Source organism: Engraulis encrasicolus, chromosome 12 (genome assembly GCF_034702125.1).
Source record: "Engraulis encrasicolus isolate BLACKSEA-1 chromosome 12, IST_EnEncr_1.0, whole genome shotgun sequence".
Taxonomy (NCBI): Eukaryota; Metazoa; Chordata; class Actinopteri; order Clupeiformes; family Engraulidae; genus Engraulis; species Engraulis encrasicolus.
Genome location: NC_085868.1, coordinates 9,349,202 through 9,370,857, shown reverse-complemented (window position 1 = coordinate 9,370,857; position 21,656 = coordinate 9,349,202). Strand labels below are relative to the sequence as shown.

The following is a 21,656-nucleotide window of genomic DNA, read 5'->3' as shown; positions in this document are numbered from 1 at the left end:
TCGCTTTTATCCAAAGCGACTTAAAATTATTTACAGTTTATATTTACAGTTTACATTTACAGTTCCTGGAGCAATGTGGGGTTAGGTGCCTTGCTCAAGGGCACTTCAGCCATGGATGGAGGTGTACGGAGAGGTAAGGGTGGGACTCGAACCGGCAACCCTCTGAACTTAAAGGTGCACTGTGTAAGGATGGTGGTCAGAGTAGATGCTAGTAGATGCAGCTCACTGAAACTGTGCTTCCTATTGCCAGATCTGATCTTTTCATGAATATGTATTCAATAATAAATTAATATAATTTAATAGTGCAGCTGAAAATTTCTATTGTCAAAAATTCTAAATGGCGGAGATGGAGAAGATCCCCCTTTTCATGTATGATAAGTGCAATTTTCCCTGTAATGATGAATACGTAGAATTAAATGGCGGTACAATGCTGCCCATTCACAACATTTGTGAATGGGTAGCATGAATTCTGGAAAGAAAATGCTTAAAATATTACACAGTGCACCTTTAAGGTCAGCTCTCTATCCATTAGGCTACGGCTGCCCCGATATGCATCATGTATATGAAAAGCTTTGTTGCAAAATGACATATACTGTATCCATTTTGGAGCATTTTGGCCAATTTTTGACATTTTTGTATTGGAAATTCCATTGCATTGCATTGCAAAATGCTTTTTATATAGGTCTGAAAAGCATGTTCTCAAATTAGGTGAATGGCAGGAATTCACACATACACGTAGATGATGGGACTTCTGAACAGACATTTAAGAGGGTGGGTTTTTGAACATTCTATAAAAAGAATGCGTTCTATAACAATGCAAGATTCTAAAATTCCAAATTGTATTGAATGACACCCAGAATTCTATAGACCTTTCACTGCCCAAACATTCCCGTCACACCGGTGTGACGGTACACTCTTAAAGGTTAATAAAATATAGAAGTCAAAAATGGTGGCTGCGTCTTTTTGCAACGAAACTCTTCATATATACCCAACACTTCACGAGTGTTTTTGCTACATAGTAGCAAACACAATTGGTCTGTTTCATAAAAACAACGTACATCTGCAATATCCTTGCAAATGGTTTCTGTACAAATGTTTGACTGTCTAACTGACAGTGTTGTTTGAAGAACCTACAGAGGGACTGTCCAAGCATTACGGCCTTTCAGGATACTGCGGACCTACAAGTGAAATCATAAAATGCTGTTAGGTGATACAATCAGACAACAGTGTAGGGAAAAAAGTGAATGCATCTAACATAGAATACATGATACGCATGGGAAGACAGACAGACAATTAAACATTGAATTTAAGTTTCGTAAATATTTGAAACGAAAAAAATCGCTTTTAAATGCAACTTATTTCATGTTTTTAATGTGCTTCTGAGCCTGAGATATTTAGGTTATTATAGGCTTAGAGCACCTTTTCCCATTTAGCAGGTGTTTTTGAAGGTGCCTTAGTGGCATCAGAGAGAAAAGAAGAAAAGATAGAAAGCCCATTGGGAAACTCCAACTCCCATTGTCATTGTGACACAGCACTCCACAGCACACAAGTGAACACTGCACACTGCACACAACGAAATTGCATTTATGCCTCACCCGTGCATGGGGGCAGCCCTCAGTGGCGCCCCATGGGGAGCAGTGCGGTGGGATGGTAACATGCTCAGGGTACCTCAGTCATGGGAGGAGGATGGGGGACAGCACTGATCAATTACTCACCCCATCAACCTGGTGGGTAGGGAGTCGAACTGGCAACCTCTGGCGCCCTAACCGCTCACCCATGACTGCCCATAGCAGTCAGTGGGTTAAAGTGGGTTTCAGACGTTCATTTTTAAGTACATTGCTGACAAATAAAGGAAATAGAACAGCAAAAGACCACATGCGACTCCAAGTCAACCACACTTCTGTGAAAGGTGACCTGTTAGGACGCAACCCTGACTGTGAACGCATTTCTCCTGCTATTGTGCACATTTTCCGAGAAACAATGGCTGAATGAGGTCAACACTGCCTTCCTCATATAAAATGGCCTGTAATTTGGAAAGGAGACTGTGATCCTTTCTCTTGGATGTCTAAGGGACAATCATTTTTTGAGATGCAAGTGTCTGGAGATTTGTTCAATTGCATGGAGGGACCCTGTGTAGGCTTACATAGTCTCTACAGTACGTACTGTATGCAGTAGGCTTTAGATGTCCTTCTACAATCGTTTTGGAATAGAATCACGACTCATTTCTCAAGAAAGAACTGGTATAGCGGGCCATGCATGTAGGCTGCCATACACAAACACAGGAGATAGTGACCCCACTGCATGTCCCCTGGCACATTCTCAATGCTCTGGAAGGGGTCGGCACAGAAAACCTTCTTACCACAGCGCACACTAATGTGTAATTTTAGATGAGTAGCACGACCTGGCCAACTACAGTAGGTGATAGACACTAGGGGTGCATGAACAAAAACAACAAGAAGTGATGATCGACTTGAGCACATTTTTGGAACAGTTTCCAAACAATCAGAGGTTGCAGGGGGATTCTCAGTTGTGTGCGCAGACAGTAATGTTTGTATACAAGAAACCCATGTATATAAGGTGTGGTGTTCTAAAACCTTTGAGCGGTTGTGTAGATAAGGTACAACACAGTGTGAACCCTCCTCACCTGTTCTCCCATCTCTCCCTCTGGAACCAGCTGAAGAGGTTGCTCATTCTCCAGGTTCTTGGCACTGGGGTCGGCTCCTTTACGCATCAGCATCCTCACAGCCTCCACCTGGGTCACGCGGCCAGATAGGGAACTGGCCATGTGCAGGGCTGTGTTCCCATTGTAGGCCTGTGTTGAGATGAAAGAAATAGGCAGAGGAAAGAAAGGGAGGGATTTAGCAAACACTCTCTGCAGAATGTAAAATGCTTTGTTTTCACCTATAAAACAGATCCTTCTCACAAATTCATAACAGACTAGCTCAAAATGCAGTAAAACGTATGGGTAAAATACAGAGATTTCCTTTGACTGGGAAACAATAGTTTATTACCAATTTTGGCTCACCTTCAGATTGACAAAAGACAGGTACTGTGGCTGGTCAAGGAAGAGGCGCAGTAGCTCCACGTTGGCTTGCTCAGCCGCCATGTGCAGGGCTGACCGTCCACTTTTAGTGTCCTTGGGAAGGAGACCGTGATCATTACAGATCAGTTTTCAAGAACGCACATACAGTATGGCACTGCACAACAGTCTGTTCAATCTTTGCATTTACATGTACAAATGATGAGCTTTGCTGCAAAATTGACATTTGTCAGCCTTGCATAAGATGTGCGATACCTCCATCTACAGCGCTAAGCTGAACTCCATTTATTTTCAACCTAAATTCTCCTAAAGGTCTCCTAATCGAAGGTCTCCTTAATGGGTGTTCACCTGATATTACATGGATCCCAGAAAGGTATGGGCTTGATTTATCTTACTCTGCTAGAAGATGTTAGTTATTATCCTCATGAACCAGCATGTCCTCACCTGTGTCCCACAGGATGCACCCATGTCCATCAGAGTCTGGATACAGTCCTTCAGCTGCCTCCTCCTTTGTTCCAATTGCATAGTCTCCAGGGAAACTGGACCCACGTGGTTCAGCAGATCCTGGATCGTGGCATTGTGAGAGAGGACGGCAATGTGCAGAGGAGTCAGCCCTGTGGTGGCGGAGGAGAGAAGAGGTCAATCGAAGTTTCAGGTTGCTGGCAAGGTCCATTAGGACTGGTTCACAAACTGGGGGTCAGGAACCTTTAAGGCAGGGGTGGGGAACCTTTTCCATTCGAAGGGCCACTTCAAATTCCTCCAAGGGCCGTAGAAGTCCTCCAAGGGCCGTACTACAAGTATGAACGCAAACCAGGATCAACCCACTCTAGGCCTACATAGAAGGCAGCCACCTTCAAAACAGACCCCACTTTCTCTCGGTCCCATGAATATAACTTAGTTGTGCTGAAAATGTCTTTCCTGAGATTCCCTTACAAAATGTCATATTTCATGTGAAGGGGGGCGGATAAAATGACCACTTAAATTCACTTAAATGAGTAATAAATGTATTTATCTATATTGAAACTTAAACTTAAAACTAAAAATATGTTTTTGCATTTGGAAAATGGGAGGTGGCGGGGGGAGTCACGAAAAATATCTCGAGTCCAAAAGGGGTTCCCAGCAGCAAATGATTGGGAACCGCTGCATTGTCAAGTCAAGGCGCTAGTATGTAAAAAATGGTGGAGGATTATCATCACTCACCGTCATAATTTTTGTTGTCTACGTCCATCTGGTGGCTGTAGCTTTGCATGTACTCTTGAATAACCTAAAAAAAATCAGAAACTTACATTTCAATCCTGCTGCATGTGGGCAATGTTTCAATGTTTGCTATGATTCAAAGTTGTATTGTAAAAATTAAATTTAAAAGTTGGAAGTCAGAAGAGGTACAATCGTTGTATTTGTCAAGGTCTACTGTATATGCCACAAAGCAATTCACCACAACACTAGGGGCATGGAGTTGTGAGACGGAGGATTTCTCCTAAAGGGTTACAGTGGAAACGTTGATCTTTGAAGAGCGGTGATCCAGTGAAGGAGGTTGTTGGTCAAGTCAAGTCGGCTTTATTGTCAATTTCTTTTCATGCACTGGTCATACAAAAAAATGATTGAGCCAGTGCAGATTGATATGGAATACTACATTCTTTTAAAAATGTACGTCATGTAATCTGTTTCTGTGTGAGATTTTTAGTTGTTTATTTCCAGAATTCATGCTGCCCATTCACTAATGTTACCTTTTTCATGAATACTTACCACCACCATCAAATTCTAAGTATTCACTATGACTGGAAAATTTGCACTTTTCATACATGAAAAGGGGGATCTTCTTCGTGGTTCGCCATTTTGAATTTCCAAAATTAGTCATTTTTAGCTGCAAAAATGACTGTACTTGGACCACAAATTTGGCAATAGCAGTACCTTTTTTGACCATTTCCTGCACAGTGTCCCTTTAACTTTGTTTTTAGTCTGGAGGGGATGGTCATTGAAAGTTTGCATTAAGGCACATACCTTTAGAGTGTGAATATGGCCCTTTTCGGCACACACGTGTAGAGGAGAGCGGCCCCAGCAGTCCACTGTGTCCATCTGGGCCCCAAGACCCAACAGATCCTGAGTGATGAGGTGGTGGTTTGCTGCTACACTCACTTGTAGTGCACTCTGCAAAAAAAGAACATACCTTACATGCCTGAAAAGTATGCCTGACTAGCCAACTGGAAATGCCAGTTCATCTCTTCTCTCCCATATGCTTAAACTATGCACTTTTATGGGATGCCTAAATCTCCACCCCTTCCGGTCGGCTCATGGGCCTTGGAAGAAAATTGACTGGGCTGTAATGGACCGAGCAAACCTATTTTCCTGATCCACCTCACCATTCCACCTAAATCAAACATATGCTGTACCTCAGATAACCATTAATGGTTGCTGGCTTTACTTCACAAGCATGTTGTGAGTTGTGTGCATGCAAAATGATGTAATTATTTGGACTAGACAAGAGAAGTCGCATGTCTGGTCAGGTTGGCTGCGCCCCTTTAGCCTCAGTTCACGTCAAATACGTGAGGCGCATGTTGTGGTCTATTACCTACAGTATTCTAGCACAAAAACTAAAATAGCATTTCTTGCCTGAGCACATGTCAAACCGAATCAGGATTTTAGCTCGACTCGCCCTATTGACTTCCATTCAACATTTTTGCAGGTTAATAAGGCTCTTAATTCAAGTTGCCGGCATGCACTGCGACGTGGCCGGCCTTGTGAAAATGTATTTCAGCTTAAGGCAAATTTCGCTTCAAATTTACATAGACACAGTTAGACCACTCAGAGAGCCTGCACAAGTGTTCCAGTGTGCCTGGACAACTAGTTGGCACACAAGTGGTAAATAAACAACTTTGGAAGCGAGTGTCGAACACAGAAAGTGCAATAAAGGTAAATGTGTCACCTGGTTGTTGTGTTCTTTCATGTCAAGCACTCCCATCACTGCCATTTTCTTCGCCAACACATAGGCAAATGCCCTCCTGCCCTGTGCCACAGCGATATGGAGGTATCTGGGAGAGAATTGAATAATAAGTATAATACGTGCTTGATTATTATGTGGCTAAAATGTGTAACCTTGCACTTTGCAGTTACACAGATGTTGTTTTTTTTCAATCTGGAAGTCTATGTACTGCTGTCTGTGTCAGTTCATTTTCAATTCTATTTCAAATACACTTACGTGTCTCCATCACCATCCTGCAAGATTAACTGGTCACTGGTCAGGTCAGCGAGTTTCTCCTCCTCTTGCTGGATCTGCCACTGAAGGAAGGAACCCTGGGTGACACTGCTGCTGTTTCTTATTTGTGACTGCGAATGGAAGATCTTGGGTGAAGATGATGAAGCCATGCCAAACATTTGTGGCTGAGAGCATGGAGCAAAGAGGGAGTCAGAACTGGAAAATGTGGCCATGGTTTGGGTATTAAGGTTAAGGTTAGGCAGGGTGGAAGGGTGTGGGCCTCGATCTTGTACCGTCACGGTGCCAGTAAAGAGAGTGGCTCGATGGAGCCGGCTGGTCATGAATTCAGGCAGCGCAGGGTTCTCATCATATGCTTGGACTTCTTTCTGCAGGGACTAAAAACCAAAAGATTATACATTCCATTGGACTTATTCATTATTCATTATTTTGATTGTAAGACACTCAATGGCGTAGGGAAATTAAAAGGGTCATTGATTTACAATTAAAAATCTGGAAATAATCATTCTGGAGTTGTTTTGCATTTCGAATCTCAATTTTACAAGATTAGTTTAATGCCAACCTCCATTATTGTTTGGGGAAACAAACACGGTAACAGTTTACTTGACACTTGGGTCATAAGCATGACATGACAGTGTCATAACAGTGTCTTGACACTGTCAAACATGTCAAAAATAGTATGACTGTTGTCATAAAGTCACATTCGGTTATGGTAAAGACAGCTGCAACTTTTCATGACCATAAAACGTTTATGACATCGATGTTATGTTTATGGCTCGTTCATGACTGTGTCATAACACTGTTTTGACACTTTTATGCCATATGTATGGCGCCGACGCCAAGTAAGGAGTTAGCAGCACAAACACAAGCACACAGTGAAGGAAAAAGAAAAGTAGCATTAGCCACCTTACCGGTATGTTGTGGTTGCTTGTACACAGCCTTTTCGCCTGGATATGATTGAAGGAGTCAACAGAAGGTCTTTTCCTTACTTGTAGGATGGATGTCAAAACTGAAACAGCAAAGGACATGATTATGTCATGTCGAAAAATACCACTTTGTATAAATCCAATTATCCTACATAACACATACCTGGGTATTCACTTCCTGCTTCCTGTCCTGGGAGGAACTGTGAAGCCATCAAAAGACACATTGTTCAATCAATTACCATTGACGTTATGAAATAGCATGTGTAGAGCAATACTACAGTATTTCTATTTGACTGAATGGAATGCAGTATCTTTGAGTTCACATCTTTGAACTTCTGTGTTGTTGTATCCCAACAAATAAAAATGAAACACAGGCACATATTTGACATTGACAAATAAGAGTTTGAACAACTAGGACTTTCAATACATTATTCTAAAACCTCCCATCAGATTTTCAAACAAACTGACGCTGGTCTTGCCAAATTGAGCTTTTGGACTCGCCCTAGTTCGCCTTAAAGGGACACTGTGCAGAAAATGGTCAAAAAAGGTACTGCAACTATGCTGCTCATTGAAACTGGGTTGCCTATTGCCAAATTTGATCTTTACATGAAAGTTTACTGAGTAATAAACAAATATTTTCTAGTGTGGTCCAAGTACAGCCATTTTTGCAGCTAAAAATGGCTATTTTTGGAAATTCAAAATGGCGGCCCATGGAGAAGATCCCCCTTTTCATGTATGAAAAGTGAAATTTTTCCAGTCATAATGAATACTTAGACTTTGATGGTGGTGGTCAGTATTCATGAAAAAGGTAACATTAGTGAATGGGCAGCATGAATTCTGGAAATAAACAACTAAAAATCTCACACAGTGTCCCTTTAAAGGTGCAACGTGTAATATGTTTTGTGGTTTATTTCCAGAATTCATGCTGCCTATATATACAAATGTTACCTTTTTCATGAATACTTCACTAAATTCTATGTATTCATTATGACTGGGAAAATTGCACTATTCATACATGAACAGGGGGATCTTCTCCATGGTCCGCCATTTTGAATATCCAGAAATATACATTTTCAGCTTCAAAACTTACTGTACTTTGGTTATACCAGTAAATATTATTATTTAGTAAATATTCATGAAAAGATCAAATTTGGTAATAGGCAGCACAGTTTCAATGAGCAGCATAGTTGCCGTACCAAATTCTAGACACATTCTGCACAGTGCAGCTTTTAGAACACTGGCCATCATAGATTCCAGTGGCGCTTGAAATCCATGTCAATGATTAAAAGTTGATTAGAAAAGTGTGTCTAGTGAGTTCTTGTGAATCAAGAGCCACTTTTCTCATGGGTTATTTTGACACTCCACAGGCGCAGTACTTCCATAACTGCAAGTCAAGAACTGTGGATCACGAAGCTGCAATATGATTGGAATGTTGTTTGTTCGGTTTGACTGTTGGCAATGGGAACGGTGTGATATTTGCACATATCCGCCATACTGTCGTTGTTATTATTATTAGTATAGAGATAGTAGCTTTTGTTATTATTAAGTGGGCTTGTCTCAGCAAGACTTTGCTAGTTATGTTTTCGGCTGCATTGGATTGTTTTTTTTTTTGTCTGTCTGTAGTTGTTGGAAATGACAAAATGAACAAGTGATTAAATGTTGGTGGTGATCCAGGAATTTCTTGAAAGATTCTTCCCCATGGCCTGATGGGGAGAATTTTGACATTCCAGTTTCTGACTCCACAAGGCAGAAAGACTTGAACAATCTTGTATTATAGGAGTTATTGAGTCAGTGACCCTCTCTGAGTGCTTAATTATTATTATTATCATTCCAAGTAGGGAGGATTCCAAGAACATGGTAGCATAGTTGTTAGATAGATATTGGTTATTGTCCTTGCAGAAAATTGTTCTGTGCCATTAACAGTGCGTCTGATACAGTTACAAAAAGACAGAGTGGGAAAACAATAACCTGAATGAAGTGGTAAATCTGCTAATAGATAGCCCACATGTGTCATTTATTTACTAAGAAGATAAGGACTCTAGGCTCTAGTATTAGATGATTTACTGCTACCACGAGGTTAATAACCTGGATTACTTCTTGGTCAGGTTCTTGGCATAGGCCTATTTCCACGGTCCTGTATAAAATCCCCAACATATTCTTTATGGAGATAATGATATCAAATTTGAAATAAAGTGTTGTTAAGTAGGCCTATCATCTTGTGTCACTGTTTTATTGGGTTTGGACTCGGGAAGCGATCGACCTTTAAGCCTACCCTGAATGCGTAACGGAGTTAATAATAGTCTAGAGTCAAAACCTGTTAATTGAGTTAATTAAAGTTAATTAAACTGTTGACAGAAAACGCGCACTTAAATCGTGTTACTTAAAATATCACTTCACCTACCTGGCACTGTGGGCCTTCCACGCGCTGCTGCTTTATCAATTCCTTCACTGTGTTCTTCACACGCACTCCTTTATAGCCGTGGTCTCGTGCCCCAAATCCATCTGTATAGCCTATGATATGAAACAATTCTTGGTTTCTGAGGCATAATGTACAGCAACTGTAATACAAAGTCAAAGAGGTGGCAATTAGCCTACGCAATGTCATGGCCGATTTCGAGGGTTAGGCTACCTACCTATTTTCCGTGGCATTTTCTCCAAGCCCTCATTTAACACACGACGACGGTCCAAGGTCTGCGTCGGTACCTGCGGGTAAAACGAATGCACTTGAATATTTATGTCATTATTCTGTTGTTCGTAGAGACCAGAGTAGTCATAGAGTATCATTTTGTCAACACTCAACAGTAGCCTAGAACTTTGTTTTTTGTGCAAGGGGGTGCCTGTACTCTCCGAATTTAACTCAGGTACTTCCTTGTACGCCAGGTAAAGTCACGCACGAAAGGGAGTGGAATAGTTAACGATGTCACAGTTACATAAACAATGTTGAGCTGCATCGTTCAAATGTGGCATTCACATATAGAAATAGATTGGCTAATGGAAACAAAAAAATGTGCAAATGAACTGAACTCTCTTATTTTTTTATTAGACTGGTTTGTATTTCAGTGTAAGTTCCGATTTACATTTCACACTCATTACACCTGAATGCCAATGTGTTTACAACTTATTTTTGTTGTTTAAACCACCAGAGGGAGCTGTGTAAAAGATACTGCTGTCAATGGTGATGCCTTCTATTGGGAGGGAAAGTGGAAAACAGCGATCCTAGCGGTTACGTTCCAAACACCAGGGTGATCCTATTGAAACTCCCATAGACAAGTTTTTTTTTAAATCCCACAAAGATATGACTTGGAACTATAACACCAGACACATTTTTCAGCGTACACAATAGCATGAACTACTACCTGTGAAAATCTTGAGTCATTTTTTGCCCTTTTAAGAAAAATAGAAATTGTGCCAATCTGGTCGGAAACGGACTACAGCTCCCAGCATGCTGTGCTTCGCGCCTCGTTGACAACACAGAGAAACAAATGAACGCGAACGAACGCAAGTTCTTCGCATATCTTCACATTCTTGTAATCCTATGAGTTCCACATTGTCTTCTTATTACACATGTATACACGCGATCATTTTGGTATGGTTCTAAATTCTCTAGTAGATATGATGGCTTCTGTGGTGACGAGTAACCACCTCTCTGGCTCATGTTTGGCTATGCTAATTTGGCTATGCTAATTACATGGAGTAAACAAGCCACACATGCCAGTCAGTGTAGTTCTGTATTAGCTTTTTAAAGAATATTAAAATCAGCTCAGATCAGTGAAAAACCGAACATTTTACCACCTGATTCGATAAAACGGGCCAACATGCCCATAATATGACTGCCACTACTTCTACTTCGTCGTCAGGGCCGAGATGTAATTTTTCAAAGAAAAAAAAAACATTCATTTGTTGCAGGGGGTTGGAACGTTGCCAGCAGGGGGCGATGAGATTACTTTCCCTCCCTATAGTTAAGGTGTAAAATAACAGAGCATAGAACTTATAACTTTGTGTATATTTTCAGAAAAGAAGAGGTCATGAAGGCTTAGGGAAAATGAAAAAATAAAAATATATATTTGCACATTCTCACAAGGTGTTTGGGTGCTCTGTTCAAACAGGCACTTTTGCACACCTCAGTTGCTTCAGGATGATACGAAATGCTATATGTTTCTAGCTTGGCAAGCCAGACTAAATGTGAGATAGAATGTGAATATTTAGCCTGGCCCCGATCAATGAGACATCGGAAGACTGTTGATGGGAACAACCTGTTGTTTTTCAAACCGTGTCTGTGCCTACAGGCAAACGCTCTGACCCTCAAGGCTCAAAACCCTGCTCACTTTGCGTCCAAGAGTCAAATCAAATCTCCTGAATTGTGATTGGTCCGCCAGTTTCAGGGCCCGGGGCATTGTCTGAGGCTAGACCCACTCGCAGGCAAAAAAATAATTTTGGCCGTTGGCGGGTGGGGCTAGTTTACTATGCTAATATATTTCAGGATCCCAAAACATTTTTGAGAACTCCATGCTCCCAACCCTGTGGGAACAGTGTGGAGTGGGTCCCTTCCTCTCCTAACATGACCGTGCACAAGTGCGCAAAGTAAGGTCCATAAAGACATGGCTGACAAAGTATGGTGTGGATGAAATCGACTGGCCTACACAGATTCCTGACCTGAACTTGATAGAACACCTTTGAGATGAATTAGAGCTGCGACTGAGAGCCAGGCCTCCTCGACAAACATCACCGATGCACTTTTGGAAAAATGGTAGAAAATTCCTATTGCCTGTAAACACACTCCTCAATCTTGTGGACAGCGTTGCAAGAATAGATGTGACAAAAGGTGGCCAGACATTATATTTAACCCCATGGGTTAGGAATCTTAAGTCCATGTGTGAGTCAAGGCAGCTTAGTGAATACTTTTGGCAATATACCATTGCAACAATGTTTTGTCTAGGTATGCTGCTTCCTCAAAGTATCAATATCATCTCAGGGGATGCTATTGGAACACATTGTAATGTTTAATAGCATAGATGTTTACATTTTGATGGCAGGATAGATTGTTATTAATTGCTGACTCCATTGCACATGGTAGCCTACAGTTCTGATGTAGGTATGCGTGTCTCCCATCATTTGATTTATGTAACTACTAAATATAATTTCCAGATATGACTACAACAGGAAAGAACATCTAGCTTTCGCTGTGATGTTTTTGTTGAGGCATGGCCATCCGTGACTATCTCTCTGATCACACTGCGGAAGAAACCTGTTATTCCTGTTCGGCTATGATGCTGTAGGCCTCCTCCTGCACTCGGAACAAGCCACTGTGCTGCCATGCTGCTTGGCTCCGTCACCATCTCTAAGAAGGCTCCTCAACCTTTGACGTGTAATGTGCTGCAGCACACTATCTATGAAGCTCAGTCTGCCTCTGAGGTAAGCATCACCACCACAGGCCCAAGCACCAAATCTGTAGCCCTCTGGCTTCTAATAGTGCACCATCTAAATTGTTTGGGACAATAGTGAAAAGGAAGAAAGGAGTCGCACACTGGAGCTGAATGCAAGATCAAAAACTGTATCAAACTGGGAACACTGATGATGGGCTAGACCCGAAACGTTTGTCCCCTGTCTGTCGGTTTTATTTACTTTTTTCGGCTTTGTTTAATACAGTTTTTGATCTTGCATTCAGCTCCAGTGTGCGACTCCTTTCTTCCTTTTCATTATACTGCTCTTGGAATTACGCACCGAGCGATACACATAGGATAAGACATTGGCGTGGACGCCACCCCACCATTACTATTGGGACAATAGTGACCCATACCGTCTACATTTGACTTATTCTGTTGTCATGTTGCATACAGTTTTTAAAAAATGATTTGTGCTCTCATTCGACACAGCCCTTGCGGTGTAAGTAATGTAACAGAATTCATCCTTTGGGTGGAAGATTCCAGGCGAAAATCCCAGCATGAGTGAGAGCCACATGAGCACGGTAAAAACATTAACATGGCCTATTTGAACAAGGAAAATATTACAATAATTGCCTAACATGCCTGGATGGTTTAGTGACAGCTACCTTCAGTGTGTGTACCTACTTGTTACTTGTGGTACAGTGTATCATATTGCTACTTCACAACACTAGCAAATTTGAGAGAGAACCTCACATGCACAAAATTTAGCGTTAATGTTACTGTAAAGAAGAAACTGACTCTAAAATCAAGATTGTCATATGGGAAATACTGGTTGCATCAATTGATACAGACTGGTTACAGGCTTGTGTCAATTGATGTAACCATAATTTTCAATTAATATGTTCTTGTATTGCAGGAAATTTCGCAGTGACTAAGCTACAGTCCTCTATTTGAATGTGCTGACAACTTTTTTTCTCGTTTTAAAATGCTTTGTCTAGAGTAATTTAGAAAGTGCCATAGATGGCTCAGCATTTGTCTGTTTCTACACAATAATATCACATAAAATTCAGTTCTGAAATAATATTAATGTGATCTCTTTGCCAGTTATGGAATGGCAAGCACCCTTTTATTCTGTGCATTTGAAAGTAAATACCCAATATTTCACATGATATTGCCGTTATGCCATTTCACGTTTTAGGGGCAACGAGACATTCATTTTGTAAAGAAAAGTTGAAAAGCTATTTGTCATTGCATGAAACACACAGAAATACAAATTATAGATTATATATTATATAGATTATATATATTTTATAGAATTATATATATTTTAAAAATCCTTATGGATTTTTTTAGAATTATGTATTGAAACATTTTATAATGTCTCATTGTACAAACCCTTATCTGTCAGTGACCCATATATATATTTTTCTAAAACTGCTAACTTCTGGGCCAAAGGTAAAGCCCCCTTTTTGTATTTTCTGCGAGAAAGCGTTCTGTGTTCATCGTTTCCATGACTCATGACACCTTCATCAGATTGTATCACTGTCTAAGTGTCAATGCGGAAGATATTCAAAGGTCAATCTTTATTTTGCACTCTCGTGTGGCCATGCTTGAGAAACACCATCTTGAGAAACATCACTCGCCCTCTGTGTCACACGTCATGGAATGCTACAGGAAGTTGGTTGTGACATGATTCACATATTCAAGTTATCCTAGGCAGCAGATTTCTTTTGCTGGAGACACAGGACCACTAGATGGTGTAAAAAGGAAGTGAAAGGAGTAAGCCTAACCTTTTACTGCTTTGTCGACTATGTCACCCCCAGTTCATATAAATCTGCCCATGCCACCATCTACACTACAGGTGACATCCCCTCCACAAAGAATCTCTGTTTCCCCTAACGAGGGCTATGTGTCATTTTTTGAACCTCATATCTGTAACATTCTCATAGGTAGCCTATCTACGGTATTTACAGTGTACACTGATCTCCAAGTAAACACAGAAAATGACACCGTCACACAGACTCTCAGCCTCCACTTCGAAAAGCTACATGTCATTTTTTGGACCTCAGTATTGTTAAAAGAGTCTCATAGATTGATTTTCCTTTACAGTGTGCCCAAACAAACAGACACCATCTCCATCACAAAGACTTTCATTTCTACATATGAAGGCTACAAGTCAATGTGCACCTCAGTATCTGTAATGTATTTCCGGCCCCAGTGACAGACTCATCCACTGCACCCCACCCTACTCGGGTCTCTCCTCAAAGCGCACTTGCCTTATTCTTCCCAACAAGTAACAATTCTGACTTCAAAAGTGTATATGACTATATGTGTGTGTATATGTATTGTAGGTGGTGAATGTCTGAGGATGTTTATGTGTCTATGTGTGAAAATTGTGTCTATAGCCTATGTATAGCAAATGAGATGTGTACTACAAGATCTAACCTGATGGAACTGAACAGTCTGATGTGAAACCAAATATCCCTATGGGACAATAAAGAATCTAATCTAATCTAAATTTAAAACTTTAAAACTGATTCAACTACTATGCAAGGAAATGACAATGAGTCGTCAAAATCACAGAGTTGAACAGTGCTTCAGCTGAAGACTTCAATGGTAGGCCTACATTAAGGAATAGCATTTAAGCTAACATTTGATAAGGCATGTACTGTACCAATTAAAATGTCCATATAGTGCAGTTTCTTTTGAAGAAAGGTCTACATGTAAGCAGAAATCTGACAGATACCGGCATGCGTTATCCCGCAAAGGTAATCATGCCAGTTGCGTGAGGGGTTTTCGCTTGAGTTAAGCACCACACATTCCTCTCCGACATCATTGGGTTGCCCGCCACCCCAGAAAGTGATGGAGGCTTCATCGTCATTCACCCATCTCCATTTTCCATTCACCCTCATCAGGCCAATCCAAACATTTTTCCCTCTAGCCAGTCCATGAATGAAATCCTGCTCCTCCCTGCTGCTAATCACCACCAGGTCTCCTCCAAGGCTTTGACAGCGTGCTCTGCTTTCAGACCAACTTTTGGGATTGGGATTGAAGCGGTAGCATTTGGTGTTGAAGTGATAGACCCATCCTGAGGGACATGGCTTTGTCAATATAGAGATTCGGTCTTGCAGCTCGATCTCGGTGGCATGTAGCTGGTCCACCTGTCTGGTCAGGTTGGTGTTGTTGGTCTGTAACTGATCCCGCTCCATGTTGATGTCCAAGTAGCTGGATAGCAGCTGCTGTTTCTCAGCCTGTAGCTGGTCTCTCTCCTTCATGCATTGAACACTCACACCTATGCTGAGTGCAAGCAGTAGAACACACAGCAGCCCCAGACCCATAATAGCCCATCTGGAGTAGTCCCTCACAGCCGCAGAGGGCTTGGAAACTACAGCATCTTCAGGCCTGATATTAGCGTATACATTGCTCTCTTTTCCCACAGAAACCTCACAACTCATCTGAAAATCATCAGCATTTGCGTATATTCCGTCTTCTGTCATCTTCTGTCTGTAATGGCTGAAGTTTGTTAAAAGAAAGCAGTCTGTCCTTGTATAAGGACATTTGTCTTGTTCACGCCGGCTACAGCGGCTCAAGAACAAGGTTAAGGAACTGAGTTTTACTGCATTAGTCATCTGTTCATCTTTGCACTTCCTTTTCTTTGAATTTGTCACTTCCCTTTTTCCTCTTTTTTCCTTTTACAAAGATGCAAGATAGGCTTTTTTGTAACGTCATTACTTCTACTAACGTCATTACGTTTACTAATAGTTTACGTAACCTAACGTTTACTAATCCCATCATTGGGATTAATAATAATAATAATAATAATAATAATAATAATAATAATAACTTAATTTGTGTAGCACAATTCATACGTACATGGCATGTAGCCGTAAGTCAAAACAGCAGAAGAGTAGAGGGTAGAGTAGAACTATTTTCTTTTTGGTCAGAACTTTTATCTGCAGACAATGGGGGTAGCTATGGGTGCTGTTTTTCCTCCTGCCAATCTCATTCTAGGCATGTTGGAAGAAAGTTATTTCAGCCAGAAAGACTCAGAGAGAGGAATTAGTTTTAAACGATTTAATGTTAACATAATTGACAATAGAAATTGGCAGAAGGTAGACAGTCTTTGGCGTAGGTCCAATCATTGGCCCAGGTCTTGCGTCAGCGGATCCAGTAGAGCCTGCCAGAGCCATGCAGCAGGAACTGGACCTTTAACCCCCGGACAGGTAGACTGGACCAACCTGGTGGTGGTGGGGATGGAGGAGGAGATTTTGAACTGGCCGCACCTAGGCCAGCAAGAGGGGAGAGTTAGACACGTCACTATAAAGGAAATGCCGACCGCCGATTGGCTCCGCAAAATGCATGCGTGACTTGAGTCTTCCTGGCAGAACTAACGCAAACTCCCTATCTATTCCAATAACCTTTTTCAAACAGCATCCTTTTTTTATTTGTATAGCAGGGCTCAGAACATCTTCTGAACTATATTCTGCTGTATATCAACTGCCTGCACAACACAATTAAGTTTAACATGGAATATGACCTCCACAAAGTCAGCTTTTTGAACAATAGTGATGATCATGGCTTCCAGACTGAATCTGAAAAATGTGTACATTTTTCGCACAAAGGCTACAGCAGGAAAACATTGGACCAGGCACTGGTCAAAGTAAATCAAGCACACAGGTTTTTTGACCAGAGAAAAAGATAGACCATTCTCTGATATGCTGTACCACCTACACCCCTCAGCAGTCAGATCACTCAGATCATTAAAAAACATTGGAATGTTCTCCACACAGATCTTGTATGTTCAACCCTGTTCAGAGATCCATCATTATCTACCCATTCAAGGTCAAGAAACATTAGGGACATTCTTGACCAGTCCAAGACACCAAAGATAGACTTGATGATGCGGTGGAGCTTATTCCTTGCCACAAATGCACATCTTGTACCACCTCAGGCAGTGGCGTACACAGACATTTTGGAGGGCAGGTACTGAAGGGGGGGTTGGAGGCATAAGGATTTTTTGTCTGTGTTACTAGGCTAAAGAGGCTATACAGTATTTCGGGGCATTGTTGTCACGTGCTTTTGATCATGAATCATTCAATTAAATCAAATTGTGACAAAAAAAAAACCTTCCAAAAAATAACTTTCAAAAAGGGCATTCTTTGTCCACGAGGGCAAAGGGGCAGGGGCTTTCGCACCACCTTGTCCCTATCTGTTCACACCTATGATCCCAGGCATGAAGAAAACCAGCAAACAAGATTTGGATGAAAACTTAATGCAACGCTAGATGAAAATAAATCCAGACAAGAGGAATTTCAGAAGTTTATTGAAACAACGCAACACCAAAGGTGTGCCGTAATCAAGATATTGGCAACACCTGAGCACAGTGGTATTGTACCTGTGCTCCCATTTCGTAGGGTCGCTGCGATTGAGACTGCACAGGAAGAGCCAGGATACACAGGTGCCGTGACCAGCGGGTCATCCCTATGTTCCCCGGGTCCTATGTTCCCCACAACCTTGGAACTTAGGACCCTTTTTTCAAAAAAGGGTTCTATGTTCCCCGCTGCTTCCAAGTAGACTGCTGCCGCATGGCAAAGCGCAGGTTGTTGTTGCACCTCTGACAGATTAGGTTTAGGGATAGTTTTGGTCAGGGCACAAATTTACAACTCAGAAACATTGCATTACTGACAGGTTAGGTTTAGGGATGGTTTTGGGAAGGGCGCAATTTGAAAACTCGGAAACATGCAACGCGGGCAACATAGAACCCTTTTTTAGAAAAAGGGTCCTAAGTTCCCTGGTCCCATACAAAGACAGGGGAACATAGGACCCGGGGAACATAGGCAGAGGTGTCAAAATTAAAAGTAAAAGTACATTTGTGGTGTAATTACAACACTAGCACATGGCATTACATAGCTGTTACACCATTTACTGCGAGCCCTATCTCACGCCTTTCGTGAAGTATTCACGAAAAAAATAGATCAATTTTCGTGGTGCATTCACGTTATTGCCCGCCTTTCGTAAAGTCTTCACGAAAATAATAGATTAATTTTCACGCTGCCTATTCACTTGAATTTCCCCACTGCTGCTATGGTTATCCAAACGTCTGCAGGGGCGGGGAGGGGGTGCTGACAGAACACTGCTGATACACTCGGGACTCACTAATTCGACGCCCTTTCGGTACTTACGCCTTATGTCCCCTAAACCTAAACCTAAACCTAACCCTAACCCTAAACTTAAAGGGACAGTTTAGTCAATTTCAACATGCAGTTGTAATTCTCACACTACCCTGGACTTGTCAGTGCCTGAGATTTTTTTTTTTTCTTCTTCAGCCGTTTCCGAGATCCTGGTCATTGTAATGGGGGCAGCTCTTTGTTTACATTTCAAAAAAACATTTTTATTTATTCCCAAAAACATCCAAAAGGTTATAAAACATCAGCAGACAACTAGCAAACAGCAGTACCTTTTGGGAAAATATTTGGAGTTGGCCTATGTTTCATTTTTTAAAAATGTAAACAAACGCTGCCTCCATTAGAATAGCTCAGATCTCGGAAAGGGCCGAGTCAAAAAAATGTGGCTTCACCAGGTACTGACAAGTCAAGGGTAGCGTGAGCAATACAACTGCATGTTGAAATTGACCAAACTGTCCCTTTAACCCTAACCCTAAACTTAACCCTAACCTTAACCCTAACCTTGACCCTAAACCTAACCCTAAATTGCTTGTTTGAAATGTTTGATTACCATGTGACGGTAGGCTACCGAAAGGGCATCAAACTAGTGGGTCGCTAGGCAACAGTCGGGCAATTCAAGTGAATAGGCAGCGTGAAAATTAATCTATTATTTTCGTGAAGACTTTACGAAAGGCGGGCAATAACGTGAATGCACCACGAAAATTGATCTATTTTTTTCGTGAATACTTCACGAAATGAGTGAGATACGGTTGTTACTGCACTGTACCTAATGAGATGGACTGTGTTGTTACTGAAAAACACTGAAAACCTTACAAGGACCCACCACAAACTTGATCCAACCATTGCATAGTTAGCTCATCGTAAGACAAGTACAGGCTACACGGGTCCACTTGTTTCGGATAAGTTACTTGTGTTGGAAAGAAACTGCGTTTCTTTATTTTACTTTTACTTTTACTTTTGACACCTCTGAACATAGGCTCCCGTGACCAGAATGGAAATGTGATTTAGTGCGGTGAGTGTAGCAGATGTGCCAAGCAGAGTTCTGCAGTAGAACTGTTTTACACTGTTTTCACTGGGTGTGGAAATTACACAGTAATATTAAATGTTCTCCAACGTGTTCGCCAATGTGGAGGAACCCCAACAAGTCATCTGTGGAACCAACAAGTTCCACGAGGAGCCTGTTATGTATGTAGGCATATATATATATGCAAGTATGCTGAGGTTTCTCAAAAGATTCATCAGAGAACCCAGGAAACCAAACGTCTTTGAGGACGCCTTCAGTTGTAATAGGCCTATCATCTAGGAAAACGTGTTGTAAATCGTTTCATCGGTAGAGGGCACTACATACAAAGCTATTCCACTCCACACTACTTGTGGGCTGCTTGTTCCTTCAACGCGCTTTTCCTGCCGCCAGCAGATGGCGGGAAACACTCATTTTACATCTGGCGGGCCAGCGCTGCGCCACGGCACTGATTTCTAGGTGAGTAGACTACGTAGCGCATCTGCGTGAAAAGGCTGAAGCGGATTGTCTGGAGGGCAGCAGAGCCCCGTCAAGAACGAACGAGCCGTACAAAGTGGCTTCTCACCCGTAGCCCTCTCAAAATGCCGAGAGTGGTAAGACCAGCACACTAACAACACACAACACATTGTGTTGTCTGAATTTTAAAGCAATGTCCACACAATCATTTTCCAGTGCACTAGGCCCATAGGCGGATTCACGAGAGCATTAGTTAGGCCTTTTTTCCTACATAAACTAGGCCTATAATAATTATAGGCTGAGAATAATAATAATAATAATAATAATAATAATAATAATAATAATAATAATAGGTTGATATGTGATAAAGGTAAAACTTGTAAGCGCTGTTGTCCCATGGGTTTGCTCTCTGCAGGTTAATTTTGTGGTTGTCGCAATGATGTAGGAAACAGTGTTCACACCGTCATTCTTTTGATTGTGCTAATATTTTCCCAATTTTGACCACATGGAACACTGAAAACGCTAAATCAAAACAATTAAAGTCCTTCACATCAGTCTTCACGCAGTCGCGATGTCATTCAGGTGTGGTTGTCGCAGGGTGCTACGTCCGAACCTACCTGTAAATTAGTTAAAATCTCTCAACGAAATAATTTAGTTAGGTAGGCCTAATCTATTTAACTTCACCTGCGATTTGTAATGATAAATAATAAACCCTAGTTGTTGTTTAGGCCTATGTTGCACTAAGTCTGCTTTGTAGCCTATAAAAGACATCAAATGCCAAGTTTTTTTTTTTTTTTTAAACAGCTTTTTATAAATGGGTGGTTAACCTTTGAACTCATGTAGTGAACTTTTGTCCCATAGCATTTCCTTTTCTCCTCTTGTCTATGAGGACCCCATGCGTGCGTATTTTGCATGACAATTTCAGAAGGAAACTATTGAAAGGGAATTGAACGTGACACGAATTTGATGTGTTTTTGCATTAGGCTACAACCCGTTCCCGACGTGGCCACTGGGAAGCAGCATAATTCCAAAACAAATGCCCTGGATTTGGCTTCCTTTTACCTACCATAGGTTAAAATGAGACGCTGTATGCCATCTTTAAAAATGATCTACCCCGCGACCTCTTTCCAGTCAAGTGGATAGCGCACCAAATGGTAAGTGTCCAAATGTTGCCAATGGTGTAATTCCGTATACTATTTAAATGAGTTAGTTTTTGACAACACAAACCGAAATACATTCCATTACATCATGGCCTTATTTGTATTTGTTCTTCACCGCGACCACGTTAACATATCTTTTCTTTTAAAATACCTCTTTCATTGTGGTGGGAGCAGGATTATTTGAAGTTGCCAAGAAAGTATGTCAGAGCTCTGCTGACAGTGTGCGTGTGTGTGCGCGCGGGGGCGCGCGCGCGTGTGTGTATGTGGGGGGGT

The 21,656-nt window shown here is 41.4% G+C and overlaps 2 protein-coding genes across 3 annotated transcripts; both read right to left on the bottom strand.

Annotated features, from left to right (window-relative positions):
• Window positions 1-223: 223 nt before the first annotated feature.
• nfkbiz (nuclear factor of kappa light polypeptide gene enhancer in B-cells inhibitor, zeta) lies at window positions 224-10,015 on the bottom strand. Of its 2 annotated transcripts, XM_063212525.1 has the most exons (12): window positions 9,811-10,015; window positions 9,579-9,688; window positions 7,341-7,377; window positions 7,163-7,260; window positions 6,237-6,628; window positions 5,964-6,069; window positions 5,042-5,188; window positions 4,241-4,304; window positions 3,485-3,654; window positions 3,026-3,136; window positions 2,645-2,812; window positions 224-1,178 (listed from the first exon to the last, which is right to left on the bottom strand). In XM_063212525.1, the coding sequence occupies exons 1-12, from the start codon at window positions 9,959-9,961 to the stop codon at window positions 1,131-1,133; spliced, it is 1,602 nt and encodes a 533-aa protein (XP_063068595.1). In that variant the 5' UTR covers window positions 9,962-10,015; the 3' UTR covers window positions 224-1,130. The 2 variants fall into 2 exon arrangements, with proteins under 2 accessions (XP_063068595.1, XP_063068594.1); XM_063212524.1 differs by lacking the exon at window positions 224-1,178 and having other exon boundaries at window positions 2,561-2,812.
• Window positions 10,016-14,679: 4,664 nt separating this feature from the next.
• Window positions 14,680-16,059, bottom strand: LOC134460042 (CD209 antigen-like protein 2). The gene has a single exon (XM_063212523.1). It carries the CDS (start codon window positions 16,056-16,058, stop codon window positions 15,279-15,281), a length of 780 nt encoding a protein of 259 aa, XP_063068593.1. The 5' UTR covers window position 16,059; the 3' UTR covers window positions 14,680-15,278.
• Window positions 16,060-21,656: the final 5,597 nt, after the last annotated feature.

Excerpts from the sequence above, each read along its gene's own strand:
- nfkbiz (XM_063212524.1), bottom strand. The coding sequence starts at position 9,961 with ATGATACTCTATGACTACTCTGGTCTCTACGAACAACAGAATAATGAC. Across the intron at positions 9,689-9,810 it reads GAAAATGCCACGGAAAATAG|GCTATACAGATGGATTTGGG; the intron begins GTAGGTAGCCTA and ends TTCATATCATAG. Across the intron at positions 6,629-7,162 it reads CAAGCAACCACAACATACCG|TCCCTGCAGAAAGAAGTCCA; the intron begins GTAAGGTGGCTA and ends TTTGGTTTTTAG.
- LOC134460042 (XM_063212523.1), bottom strand. The coding sequence starts at position 16,058 with ATGACAGAAGACGGAATATACGCAAATGCTGATGATTTTCAGATGAGT.